The sequence below is a fragment of the Octopus bimaculoides genome, chromosome 13 (assembly GCF_001194135.2).
Source record: "Octopus bimaculoides isolate UCB-OBI-ISO-001 chromosome 13, ASM119413v2, whole genome shotgun sequence".
NCBI lineage: Eukaryota > Metazoa > Mollusca > Cephalopoda > Octopoda > Octopodidae > Octopus > Octopus bimaculoides.
Window position 1 is genome coordinate 64,769,166 of NC_068993.1, and position 15,085 is coordinate 64,784,250.

A 15,085-nucleotide genomic window follows, 5' to 3' on the forward strand; every position below is an offset into this window, starting at 1 on the left:
TGCTACTATTTAGATACATTGCTAAATGGAAAAAGTCTAAAGTATAAAGAATTTTTTTTTTTTTTTTCATAGTTAGTTGCCGATATATAACAATGTATCTTAGAAATAATTGCCATCTACAAAGAATCACAACTTCGATTTCGTGTGATAATTTCATTGGTATAGAATTTAAACCATATTTTACTTTACATGCCACCACTGCACTACCATTCTATAACATATATATATATATATATATATATATATATATATTTGTGCTTATATATATACTTGTACGTACAAATTATCTTTATAAATGCTGTTTATCGCTATGTGCGAATGTGAGTGCGCATGTTCAATATAGTGTATGTGTTATATAATCATATACCTTTGCCTGTGCGTGTGAAGGGTTTCTTGTGTATAATTATGTGCTTTTAACGGCGCACGAGTGTGCGTTTAACTTTGAGCATGTAATTATGTGTTTATGTGTCTGTCTGTGTGGATATATCTCTAATTATGGAAGATTGCTTGAGTTTTTGTGCGATTGGGTAAATGCATGTTAGTGTGGGTCTTTGTGTTTATATATATATGCATGTTTATGTGTACGTGTTTGACAATGTGCCGGAGAGTTTGTATGTATAATTATGCGTTTGATCTGTACGTGAGGGTGCGTATGTATTTGCATTTGCGTATAAGCTTGCATATAATTTATGCGTTCAACTGAATATATGATTGCTTCTTGCGCATGTGTGTCCGTGAGAAAGAGAGGGAGAACCAGTTATGGTGTTTCATACAATATAGTTATAACAACTGACTTATAGGTATTTTTTGATTCATTCGAAACATTTTCAACTTGTTTATCTTTGAAAATAGCTAACTACAAAAAAAAAAAGAAAGAAAGAAAAAGAGATCGGAATTTTAAAAAAATGCATAATAGCGTTTAGGTCGATATTTCTCGTGTTTACAGTAAAGATCGATAAGAAAGTCAGTATGTCGTCTCAAAAATAGATATGTTCCATTTTGAAACCAATTCGCTATTTTATAGATAAGATGAGACTCGATTGAAAGTAATCGATCGCAAATCGGGACAAGATGGTCAAAGGGGATGTTATTATTATTATTGTTATTATTGTTGTGGTCGAATGGGTGAGTCTTGTTGTAGTTGCTGATTGTTTTTGCTTTATTATAACATTCATTAAAATTATTAAATTATAAATACAAGTCATAACCTTGCATGGCTTTAGCAAAAACATCACCGGCCGCAAAAAATGACAGGCTTTGAAAAAGTTAGATTTTCATAAATGCATATACATACGGACACACAGGCAGGCACACACGGATTATATATGTATATATCTGTATGTATAATATAACATAATGCTATGCATGTATATGTACAAATAGATAGCCATATAAAGAGATAGGAAGAGAGAGAGAGAGAGAGAGAGAGAGAGAGAGAGAGAGAGAGAGAGAGAGAATGGAGAGAGTTATCGAAAGAAGGAGAGAGATATGAGACAAGACAAAGTAGAGTCGGGAATGATTAAATGAAGCGACTGAGATATAACATTGATGCTTACAAACAGAAAGAGACGGTGATTAGAGAGGCAACGGGATGGTGGAGATGTTATCATTAATTCTTTCTACTTCTCCGAATGTCAAATTAGAAATTTTCTTCGGAAACCTATCGCCTTTTCTCATTTTTCCTTTTCCATTTTGTTTCTCTCTCTCTCTCTCTCTCTTTCTCTCTCTCTCTCTCTCTCTCTCTCTCATTCACGTTTTCTCTCTTCACACACACATACATATTTAAGAATGTATGCGTGTGTGCTTATACATAAATATATGTAAGTATATATGTATGATTGTATGCATGGGTAAGTATATATATATATATATATATGTGTGTGTGTGTATGTATGTATGTATGTATGTATGTATATATTTCTGAATGTGTCTGTATGTATATATATATGTCGTTGCACTATTTCTGCACCGTCCCTCTGTACACCTTATACGATAGACTACATTCATAGTTTAAGCTCATAGAGTTTAAGACCATGTCCTCTCTACCACTTTGCAGTATGCTGTTTTCATCAATAAGAGGTCCAATTGATGAGACTGCAACCTTACGCTTTTTTAACGAATGAGAACTCTTTCGGGTTGGCTTTTATTTTATCAATGGCCCATTTCTCTTCTGCTTCTCTTTGATTGTCAGTAACATTTTTCAACCAGTTTTGGAGATGGTGTTTCCTTGATTCTAACGGGTCTATATCCGCCATGTGTGAGTGTTGCAGCTGGCAATATTTTAGCCGGTTGATTTTTGATTCGTTCTCTTTATCTTTCGTATGAGTGATTTTCTGGGACGTGTTAGTCCGTAGTTTGTCTTGTTCATGGACCGTAGCGTGGTGTTGTGTAGACATATGTTTGTGACAATGTCCATAAATAGCTGCCATGATGAATCAATGCTTCTTGGAGAGAAGGAGTCTGCGAAAGACCAGTCAATGAGTGAGAGCTCGTGGCTGATTGCCGACCAGTTAGCATTGTGAAGGTCCACGAGATCGAAGGGGTGTGAGGGATTGAGATCACTCGGATACGCAATTGGCTGCCAGAATCTTAGGCGACAGAGAACCATATCGTGGTCGGAAAGAAGAGGTTTTTTTTCCACTGTAATATCGTGGATATTGTTTGTGTGGTTGCTTAGCACTAAGTCCAGACTGTTCTTCTTGAACCTCGTTGGCACGAGCACGAGTTGGGACAGGAAAAACTCTTCCATAAATTGAAATGGCGATTCCACTGCGGCTTTGTCTGAAATGGAAATGCACGCACCAGTTTTCAGGGTATGAATAAACCAGTTAACACAGGGGAAACTGAAGTCACCCACCATAAGAATATTATCAGGATGACATTGTTGAAAGAAAGGCTTGATATTCGTGAGGCAGACCTTGAAGCACAATAGTGGGGAATGAGGTGGCCTGTAGAGCCCAGTTATTACTAAATCATTCCTTTTTGTTGCAGACAGATACTGATTCACAATAGCCATTGGAAAATGTGACATTTGTTTCTGCAGTAAATGAGTCATGTGGGTAAATGACAACTCCTCCCTCTTCTACTGATGCGGTCTGTCGGATTTTGGTGAAATTCCTTACTTTTACTTCAGCTTCCGAATGGGAGTTGTCAAGGTGGATTTCAGTAAGGATGAAGAGGGGAATGTGATGAGTGTGGTCGGTAACCCAGTCCTCAATGAATTGGATCTTCCATCATTTTGCATGGAAGGGTGTGCAGATGCCTTGTACATTGAGTAAGAATGTTGAGACTGGAGTAGTGGCCTGGTTAGACTTTTTTAGAGGCCTCGGTAGATATTTATGGGTTAATGATAGTGAGGAGGAGGATAGATTTTGTACTGAGGTAGCGGCAGAGGTTGGTTCCGTGTGATAGCCAAGATACTCTTCTGGATCTGTTTGGCTAGGTTTTGCATGGATAAAAAAGATGAATTAACCTGGTCAAGGAGAACTTCGTGGCTGGAATTGTGTTTACATTCACAGTTAGGTTGGTTGCTTCTACTGCTTCGAATGGATGCTCTCCAGAAGGAGGACTTTCCAAGGAGATAGTTTATCTCCGTTGATTTTTGTTCTCTGCATCATCCTTCTGAACTCGGGACTTAGGAAAATTAACCTGGGATATCAGCTAAAGGGAAAATATCGAACACTCAACCACCACTTCTTCATGGACGATTCGAAGTTGTATGGCAAGAACGGAGCATAAGTGAGTTCTTTGATGAACACGGTTCACTGTTCAGGAAGTGTGATATCATGCGCCTGAAAACAGGCAAAGTACAGTCCCTACTAGGGATAGAATTACCTAATAGAGAACTGATTAAACGAATTGAAAAGAACGGCTACAAATACCTTGGCATACTAGAGTTCAACGAAATCATGGAGAAGGAAATTAAAGAACAACTGAGCATGGAATATCTCCGAACACTAAGATTTGTGTTGCGCCCGAAATTGACCGGATGGAATAAAATCCAAGCGTTTAATATATCAGTGATAGCCTCACTTCGGTATGGAGCTGGAACCATAAACTGGCTAAAGAAAGAACTGATGAATACGAAGACAAGAAAAATATGCACGGAGCCTTCCACCATAAGAGCGACACCGATAGGCTGTACTTTTCCAGAAGAAACGGTGGGAGAGGTTTGATCAGTTGCCAGGATTGTATCGAAACAGAGGAAAACAGCTTAGTGTAATATGTAAAAAATACAGTGGAACCATTGTTGAAAGATGTAAAGAAGTCCGGCGACATTAAAACTGAGAATTGTGTAAAGAAAGAAAAAGAGGAAAAGAACACAAAAAAAGAAGCAGCATGTTAAGAAAAAAAATGTATGGTCAGTTTGCAAGAGATACGAACGCCAAGAAATTGTATCGGTGTCTAATATAGATTTCAAATTCTGACACAAGGCCAGCAATTTCGACGGAGATGTTAAGTCAATCCGTCGCCTTATTTCGGTGTATTGTCTTGATTGTGAAACATCGAGAATAACAGATACTTGCTTTAAAAAAAAACGGGATCGTTCTCGTTAGTGTTTCTGTCGTGACATATAAATTATATTTTAGCTCTCCATATATGGTAATGGGGGAACCTCTGTGTAGTCTCTTCATCTCACAAAAATAGTACCTAATTCCCCATCAAATTATACGTTATGGTCTTAAAGCAGGGCAGATCGATTAAGCAGTTTATCCAAAATCCCCTGTCTAGAAAATAGACAGAATGATGATGGATATAACATGTCTTTTCAATAAGATTTGCTCACCTTGGACAAACTTGGATGTAAATAACAACTGCTTTTGATTCGATACAATAAACCTGCAGTCCACTTCAAATATCTGACCTGAAAAGAAATAATTATTTTTGCTTTATAAGTTTGTTTGGTATGTTTGTTTCTAAATTATTATCTCGGTAATTGCAATTCCATTTAATTGACAAAGAAAACCAAATAATCTAAACATTTCTTTGTTTTTTTTTTTTGTTTTTTTTTTTCATCTTTCAGCCTCTGCAGCATGTCGGGACAAAACACTATTAGTTGCTAACCGCCATGGCTGGAAAGAGTTCAATTCACCGTTTTATCCCACAGTATATGAAGGGTATGTATATTACATATATATCAATTTATATGATTACATATATTCAACATTTCAGAGAAAGATGTCCAAAGTAAAGTTTCATCTTTTTTAAAGTTCATAGGGTTGCTTGATTGGAGCCTGACATATGCTTAAAACTTACCACTACCAATAACAGCACAACACAAACAACAACCACATGACCAAAACCACAACCAATAATAATATCTAATAACAACGGTATTACTACAGCACAACCTCATCCAGATGCTAATGTCACTAACAACAATAACAACACAAGTAACATCACCACAGTTATCAACAACTGCGACAATACGACTACCACTGACAATAATAACGGTTTCAAATTTTTCTACAAGGGCAGCAATTTTGAGGAGTGAGTGAGTCGATTACATTGAGCCCAGTACTCAACTGGTACTTATTTTTATCGACCCTGAAAGGATGAAAGGCGGAATTTGAACTCAGAACGGAGCAACAAGCGAAATACCTCCAAGCATTTTGTGCAGCGTTCTCTCGGTTCTGCCAGCTTGCTGCTTTCCTTGTGACCGCAATCACAACGCTATCTGGACTATTTCTTTATTGCCCACTGGACTACCACAACCAGTAGCAACTATAATATTTATTTCTTTATTGCCCACAGGGGGCTAAACATATAGAAGGGCCAAACAAGCACAGACAACGGGATTAAGTCGATTACATCGACCCCAGTGCGTAACTGGTACTTATTTAATCGACCCCGAAAGGATGAAAGACAAAGTCGACCTCTAACGATTCCGCCAGCTCGCTGCCTTTCTTGCAACCACTGGCAATAACAACACTATCTGCATAACCACACCCAGCAGCTATGAACCCTATCACCACCATCGCCGCTTCCACCCTACACCCACCCACACACCATCTATAGCCACGTGCTGATTAGTCTCGGTCGTCTATATTCAAGTACCGCTACATGTAATGAGATGATGGAAGTAACTCTGTCTCATACGCAGATTGTCTATTCCAGATATGGCCTGCCACTACATGCATTCAATTTGAAATAGATTATCAGATGGGCCTTAACTGACCAGTTTAAAAATTGTTCAGTTTTAAAACTGCTCAACGGGGAATTGTTTCCCAACATGGTGGCATCTTGTCTTCTTTTCTACCGCATTATGTACAGTGAGAGAAATGTTTGTTATTTCTTGCAGAGTGACATGAAATATGCCTTATTTGTTGAGTAATACTCAATGCTGCTGTATATTTAGAAATGTATGTATGTACCTATCTATGTAAGTATGCACGTATATATGGATCTTTGGGTATGTATGGATGTATCTGTGTGTATGCATATGTGTTGTTTTCACCAAGGTTGAGTGGGGACGTGGTAGTCATGTTGGGATTAAAGGCGTTGGAGGAGTGTTTCTCTGTAAAGGGAATTTTTACGCAGACTCTCAGCAAAGTAGAATGCGCAACCAAATCCATTTGAAACTAACACAAAACCTTTCTACAATGGTATTGTTGAAAGAAAGGTTTGATTTAAAAAAAACTATAGATATTGTGATTAGCAGTCTGTGCGGTCGAAATACTGTAGTACTTACAATCTAAATACGAGATCACTCTTCAGTGCCACACACTTTACGTGACTCTAGTCAAGAGACATTAGCTTGATTACTTTAGGTTGCACGGCGAACACAAGGAAATATTTCATGTTTTTTTTTACAGTTTGACTTGATTGGATTATTAAGAGCATCAAAAGTAAAAATATTGCTGTAACGCAAGTCAAGCCACCGATACTTGCATATAACAACTAATGTAAAACAGCAGTAATAAAGAAGAAAGAGGTGAATAGGAGAGATGACTGGGTTGATTTATGATTGAAGCAGAAATTTGTAACTTTCTAGTGTCATGATTTTTGGCCACCATGAAAATAACTATTGGTGCTGACAAGAAAGAACGAAAAACAATTAGCTAATGTCCTTACCAATATAGCTGAGAAGAAATCAAAATGTAAGTTTTAGTCTAGAAGGAATAAGAATCCATTGACCATGAATTTCATAGCTTCTGTTGTTTGATACTTCATCTGATTACATATGTTCCCACTGATTATAATTGATTAGTTTCAAAGGCCGTGTTTCACAGGCAAAATTTACAGTCAGTTGAGCCAATGCAAAGGAATTAGAGGAGCTTATTGTATTGACTCCGGGGAAATGAGTAGCAGAGATGCACATCGGCTGGAATTTAAACTCAAAATGAAACAAAATGTCATGATACTTTAAATTTATCCCATGTAATTGAATTTAATATATGTAATATGCTGAGTTGAAAAACATGGATTAAATAAGATTATCCATAGACTCAGTAGATAAATTTCCTCTTTATAATTCGCTTCATCTGGAATGACAGTAATTAGCTATTGTTTTAGAGTCTAATTAATTTCACTCCAAGAATCAATGAAAGACAAATTCTTTTTCCGGCTGGATTTTATATTCAGAATGTTTGTAGACAACACTCAAATAGTGTAACATATTTAGTTTGGAACACTGCATTTACTGCTAATTGATCATAATTAAAGATTCCTCTTTTTGTAAGAAGATCGAATATTTAAATGAAGAATGTTTGATAAAAAAAAAAAAATTTTAAGGCCGAAATTGCGATATGATTGGTAAATATATTCGTATGATGCTACATTGGTACATTAGGCGTCGTTCAAGGACGAGTTAATGGTTTATATAGCTGTGTCAGGTATTAAAGCCAGACATTAGCGGGACGAAGTTAAATGCATTTTGTCAATTTATGCGATTATATTGTCTTCAATTTTCATAGACAAATATCCCGGCTAAAGATAAATTGCCAAAATAATTATTTAATTACGACTGAAATTAAGAAAAACATCTAAATAGGTTAAAGTATATTCGACGGTGTATTAATGCCCAGACGTTTTGACAGGTTATCAGTACAGTTTATGTGAATGTGTGTGAATATGTGTGTGTGTGTGTGTGTGTATTTTTGTATGTGTGTGTATATATATGCATATATAAATGTATCCACACACATATATACGCATATATGTGCGCGCGAATATGTTTAATTGCGTATGTGATTTTTGTCGATGTTAAATGAAATTATAAAACAAAACAAATTATAAAAATAAAACAAAATTGTATCGAAGCTTGGAATAGGTTTCCTACGTAGGATATTTTACTTGCGATTTTTCGAATACATTCTATATAAATGTGTGTGTGTGTGTGTGTGTGTGTGTGTGTGTGTGTGTGTGTGTGTGTGTTATCAATATCAACAGTTATGAATGAATTGTATCAACAAACATGTGCTTCGCCCAGCCTCTGCTGATTAGTTAGAACGTATGAAGGAAGTTAAGCAGCTAACACGGTCCGTGAGTGGAGCGCCTCAGAGAACTGTCTTTGGGCTGCGGCTGTTTATGGTAGCTCTCTCGGATATATCATCAGTTACACAGACAACCACACTTATTCGTTATGCCGACGATGCAAAACTTGCAGTATTACAAGTAGTCGACTATCCTTTCGATGCTACTCTCCTGCAGTAGACCTAGACGCCATATATAAATGGGCTGAAGAAAAAACCATCCAGTTTAACGCAGGAAAGTTCCAAGCCCTCCGCTATCAGCCTTGCTTGCGTTAACATGCCGCAGCAAGTTTAATTTGAACCAGAAGTAATGGCAATCCCAGAGTCATGTACAGTGTGTGATGATTGAGCAACGACGCCTCGTTTCACGTACATGTCAAAAAGCTAGAAACAATGTGGAGGCATATGGCCGGATGGATTCTGAGGAAGTTCAAAGAAGGAACCGGAAGACCATGCTGGTTCAATGGAGAATATTTGTTCTCAGCCGTCTGGTCTACTGCTCTCGACTGTGGTCACCCAACAGAGTCAAATTAACAGCAGAACTTAGCTGTTCACCTGGAAGACTGCATCAATGAAACAGCTGAGCAACCAGAAACGGCTGAAAAACATACGACTCAACTCCCTGAAGTGAAGACAGGAGAGATATGTGGTGAGCCGAGAGAGGTTGGCACTAAACCCCTCGAGAGTTATACCAGCCCTAGAAATGGACGCTACTGCGCTGTTCAAAAGGTTCTGTCCATCCTTTGAGGGGGGGGGCACTATGGTCTAGAGTAAGAGCCCGCTAATCCTGGCCCGCAGCACAGGCTTTTATTTTTTGTTTACAAAACCAACTTACTGTTACGTATTTCTTCCACCAGTTGTAGAGAGATTATTCGCCTTCAGTCATTTGTTTCTGACGAATCACCTATACTGCTAAGCGCTTTATAGGTATGAAACGAACGGTGACTCTATGACCAGCCATAACTCTTAACTTCCTAAAATACACACACGCAGCCTCAGAATAGAATTTGTTTCAATTGTTTTTCGTTCTGCTTTTTGTAACCTTCTATTTATGTTTTTTAGCCCATAGACAGACAGACGTTTATATATATATATATATATATATATATATATATATATATAAAATATTGAAAATTTCAGAATATTCCAAACACGAAAAATTGTTTTGGAAATTTAGTCGTGACTAAAAGCAAAGATTCACCATCATAAAATAGCAATGAAACGGATACACTGAGCAGACGGCTTGAGTCAGCACTAATATTGATATCATCATGTAAATTATATTTTTGGTACACTGGTCTTGTCAGAACATCACAAAAACCAAGTTTTATTCTGGATGTTATTTACCAATACTTTTCACAGAAATCGATCTTTTAACTTTTCCTATTTTTTTTTATTTATGCATTATAAACTTATGTCTATCAAATAGAATGTTGTTGCAATACCAAATATTCAGATCGCCACCGTCTCATATATGTAACAGAGAGAGAGTTCAAAACTTCTATGAAAATAGAATATCCTTGAAATAAATAGACAAAGACTTCCTCCAGGTGTTTTTTTTTTGGGGGGGGGGAATATGAACACATTACACAATATGCTCCCATAATATCATCCATTTGGACATGCTACACAAAGCCAATTGCAGTAGATCAGGACATTGAAACCAAATATGGAAAAGCAACAGCCATGTTTTGTTCTTAATAGCCCTCAAAATGCTTAGTGGTATTTCGTCTGCTGCTATATTCTGAGTTCAAATTCCATCGAGGTCGACTTTGCCTTTCATCCTTTCGTGGTCGATAATTTAAGCACCAGTCAAGTACTGGGGTCGATTATTCTCCTCCTCACAAAAATCTAAACCTTGTGCCTATAGTAGAAAGGACGGCGAGCTGGCAGAATCGTTAGCACGCTGGACGAAATGCTTAGCAGTATTTCGTCTGCTGCTACGTTCTGTGTTCAAATTCCGCCCAGGTCAACTTTATCTTTCATCCTTTCGGGGTCCGATAAAGTAAGTACCAGTTGAACCCTGAGGTCGATGTAATCAACTCATCTCCTACCATAATATTGCTGCCCTTGTGGCAAAATTTGAAATCATTATTATTATTATTATCATTATTATTATTATTATTACAGAGCAGGTAGAATCGTGAGAGCGCAGGGGGAAAATGCTTAGCGACATTTCGCCCGTCTGTACGATCTGAGTTCTGAGAAATGATTATTTCTATTATTTTACAAAAAGGAGAACATATAGCAACATATCTTGAGATATTTTATTCTGATTTAAGGCAGTAAGCTCGCAGAATTGTAAGCACCCAGGCAACCTTAATCCTAAATTTTTTAGCGGCATTTTGTCCTTTTTTTTAAGTTCTGAGTTCAAATTCCGCCGTTGTCGACTTTGCCTTTCATCCTTTGATAAAATAAGTACCAGCCATGTACTGGGTCGATGTAATCGACTAGACGCTCCCTCAAAATTCCAGGCCTTGCGCTTATTGTCGAAAGGATATTAATTATTACCTATATATATCATTTTGTATTCAAAGCCAATGTTAAATTTGTTCATCATCTTTCTGTGTTCAATAAAATATAGCAGCATTCAAGTTCTTAAGTCTATCGAATCCAGTATTTTTTTCTTTTGTAAGTTTCTTCAAAATTCAATAATACATTGTTATTGAATTAATCCACAGGGCATCAGATAAACTGCTTTCAGGTTATAACATAACCTGAACCTTGAGTTCAAATTCACCGAAGCTTTCATTGTTTTAAATCTTCAAAGCTCGGTAGAATCAGTGCCAGCTAGCAAAAGGAATTGACAATAATTGCCCAAATAAATGTAACTCTATATCTGCTATTGGCAGTATATTTTCATCAGTGGCGGACAATATGCTCCCCGGTACTTGAGTTCAAGTTTTGTTTAAAGTCTAATTTAAATTTCATTTCAATGAATTCGATAAAATAATTAAGAGTTAAATATTTTCACCTGTTGGAAATTAGTTATCAAAAAGTGGGGTTCAATGGTTCACCAGTTGCCTTCAGTAGCAAGACCTATTTTGAACTGCTTTTGTTTATATTTTCCACAAATGTCCATGTTACGAAACAAGCTAAAATATCGATATATTGTTTGCGATGGAGGTGGAAATTGAAATGTTTACATTTATTTCATGGTATGGATATCAATTATTTTATTGTTGTAGCTATAGCTTTTGATGTTATACACTGAACTTTCAGTTTACCTATCTAATGTCGTCAGAACCAATTTTGTTATAAAATGTGCATGCGCATATGTTTGTATGCGTGTGAGTATATGTGTGTGCGCATATGTTTGTATGCGTGTGTGTATATGTGTGTGCGCGTAGGTGTTTGGATGTAGGTGTACGTGTCTATAAATACACGTGTGTGTGTGTGTGTGTGTGTGTGTGTGTGTGTGTGTGTGTGTGTGTGTATGCCAGTAGTCGTTTGCACTGCTTCTGCGCTTGTTTGGGGGGGGGCCTTGTGCCATGCTTGTTCTTAACGTTTGTAAGCTTGCCTGGATCGTGGGGCGCTGTCTCATTGACAGCAGGGAACTTGTCCCAATTTGCTTCAAACCAATCTAGTGTCCGGTGCCGTTTCTTACGAAAAATCTTCAGTGCAGTAATGTAAATGGAGACCATGAGAGACTCTCATCTTACCTGTGCCTCTACATCTGAGAGTCTACAGAGAGAGCATCCTACATTAACCATAAGGACTCTTCTGCTTTATCTGGTTGTTGGCTTTGTATAGCGCATCATCTTTATCAGTATTCTGATCTGGCAACAAAAAAAAGAGTCTTAAAAGGATCCAGTCATGGGCATATTCCTTGTATGGCACTATCTTTTAATTACCATATTCTGTTGGTACAGGTATTTTTGAGAAGGGGCGCCTCCAGAACACTTCGTACAGCGTTATTACTTTGGAAATAAAAGTTGCTGATTCATTTACTTCCGGACATTCTAGGGAGTGCAAAAAACTCATGTAATTGTAGTCCAGTGTCATTTCTGCTGGCAATCCTATGCCACCCAACACAGTTTGGTTGATATCCTCTCTGGCGTTTGAAGTTACCAAGCAGCAATCGTTGTTCTTGGTTTGGGGTTTTCTGAATCGTCCTTGAGTGTTGGTCATAGAATTCGTTCCGTTGTATTTTGTGTAGAGCAAAGGAATGGAGTAGAGTGTAGGGCAAGGGATAGGCGTTGGTGAAGCTAGCAGGCCCATCGGATGAATGTAGTTGATGTGTCAAAATCCTCTGTACCCTGTGAGGCAGGTGAACTGTAATGAGACAGCACTTGATTGACTCGGCATTTGCCAACACCAAGCAGCAGCGGAGATTGTCCAATGAGACATGATGGTCTTTCCTTCTGTCGAAAGCGATCTCTTACACTTAGCCCTACATCAATTTCGGGTGCTGGCTTATAATCAGTAAACCGCCGTTTCTATGTTGAACCATTGTAATGAAGCGATGCTGAAGTGTCTTATCCAAGGCACAGACCTGAGTATGGTTAACACGAGAGACCAATAGTTGCTGATGTAGACGGTCACTCCCTCTCCACGCCAAATTGCTGTTCAGTGTCGCAGAAGTTACCAGAACAATGTTGAAAACGAAGTCGGGGTGCCTCGTGGACTTCAGTTCCCAGTTTTTTCAACTGCGTTACCCCGGAAGGCTTCAAAACGGATGCACATTAATGTTAGGCAGCAGAGGTTTCGGGTCAAAGTTTGACTTCTTTTAGATGGAATACTTTCCCAAGGTGACAGGTTCCATCTACGTAAAGCACCTGTCTTCGTCACTCCTGTCAGTAAAGCAATTTTGTTGGATTTAGTGTGGTTAAGTGGCATCAGAAAGTCCGAAATTCTACATGATTGTTTGAGGTTGTTTTAGATTTTTAACACAAGACACTTTTCTTAAAGTTAGAAGCTTACCCCTTGTACCACTCGTCAAACCATTTCTATGATATGAGTGTGTGTGTGTGTGTGTGTGTGTGTGCATAAGTGCGTGTGTGTGCGTGCGTGCGTGTACTGTATAGTTATATAACAATGCAAGGGTATTTTTGTTGAAGATACAAAATACTTAAGTACATTACATATTATTAATGGGAGATGTCGACAAACAGAAGGTATCGTAAGCTATAATATAATCGCTATCTGTATTGGGCATGTATACAGTGCGAGTATATATGCGTATAATTATATGTATGTATGAATGTATGCACATATATATATATATTCGTATGTATATGTATGTGTGTGTATGTGCATTTACAAATACACACACACACACATAAATATATATACTTGTGCTTGTGTATGCTCGTATTTGAATGTGTAAAGGCGTGGAGTGTATCTATCTCTCGAGAGCATAAACATACTCCCGTAAAATGTAATTTGGTTTCTTTTTGCTTATTTTCATTCATGACTGATGTGCTGGATTTTGTGTGTATTATGCTACACACACACACACACACACACACACACACACACACACACACACATATATATAAAGAGAGAGAGAGAGAGATGCATACATCTATATGTATATATATAAATATATATCTTTGTCTTTATTTACATACGTACATACATATATGTGGATATATGTATATGTGTTTAAGTGTGCGTCTTTTTGATGAAGAATAGGTATGTGTGTGGGGGGAGAGAGAGGGGTAGAGGCTGATATAAATGTTGGCCCTCTCTTTCCCGAGCAATCAAATCATAAACATCAAACGGTATCATTTTTATGTAAACCCTGCAATATGACACCGATCTATGTCGACAAAAGAATAAACTCTTCCAGCTAAAATCATTTCTATTCTTTTAGGATTCCTTAAGCGACATAACGAACCAGTACAAAAAAACGCCATGCTTGCCGTTGCAATTTCGATATACTCATCAAAGAGTTACTGTTACAAATATGCATTTGTATTGATACGAATCTCACTTCAGCAATTCGTTTCTCTTTTCTTTACATTTAATATCTTTTATTCTCTCTTTCTCTCTCGTTCTCAATCTCTGTCTCACTCTCTCACGCTCACTCTATTGCATGCTCTCGTGATAAATGTACATACACACACACGCGCGCGCGCACATGCACGCGCGCACACACACACACATACTACACACACACATACTACACACACACATACTACACACACACATACTACACACACACATACTACACACACACATACTACACACACATATACTACACACACACATACTACACACACACATACTACACACACACATATATATGTCTGTCTGTGCATATTTGAGTGTATGTAAAGATATATAAATTGTATTCACATCTACAAATAATTGTGCACAAATGTAGAGATATAGAGAGGTACATACATATATTATGTGTATCTCTATATATCATATATGCCCACACAGAGACAGAGCCATAAAGACACGTACACACATGCATATCATTTATACACAAACACACACACACACACATATATATATATATATATATATATATATATATATAAATCAAAAGAGTGTAATTAGATAAATAAGAAAAATAGTACTTGATACAATATACACTAAAGTATAGACGTTGAGATAATTCTCGTATAGCTTGTAAAATCAACGTTTTAGTCTAAATA

The 15,085-nt window shown here is 37.4% G+C and overlaps 1 protein-coding gene across 1 annotated transcript in view; it reads left to right on the forward strand.

The window, feature by feature from the left end:
• The window catches only part of LOC106867776 (cubilin), a 426,298-nt gene that overhangs the window by 339,939 nt on the left and 71,274 nt on the right, over positions 1-15,085 (forward strand). Inside the window, exon 12 of the mRNA XM_052972560.1 lies at positions 5,024-5,117. Coding sequence (XP_052828520.1) covers positions 5,024-5,117 — 94 coding nt within the window. The remainder of the gene's footprint in view (positions 1-5,023; positions 5,118-15,085) is intronic.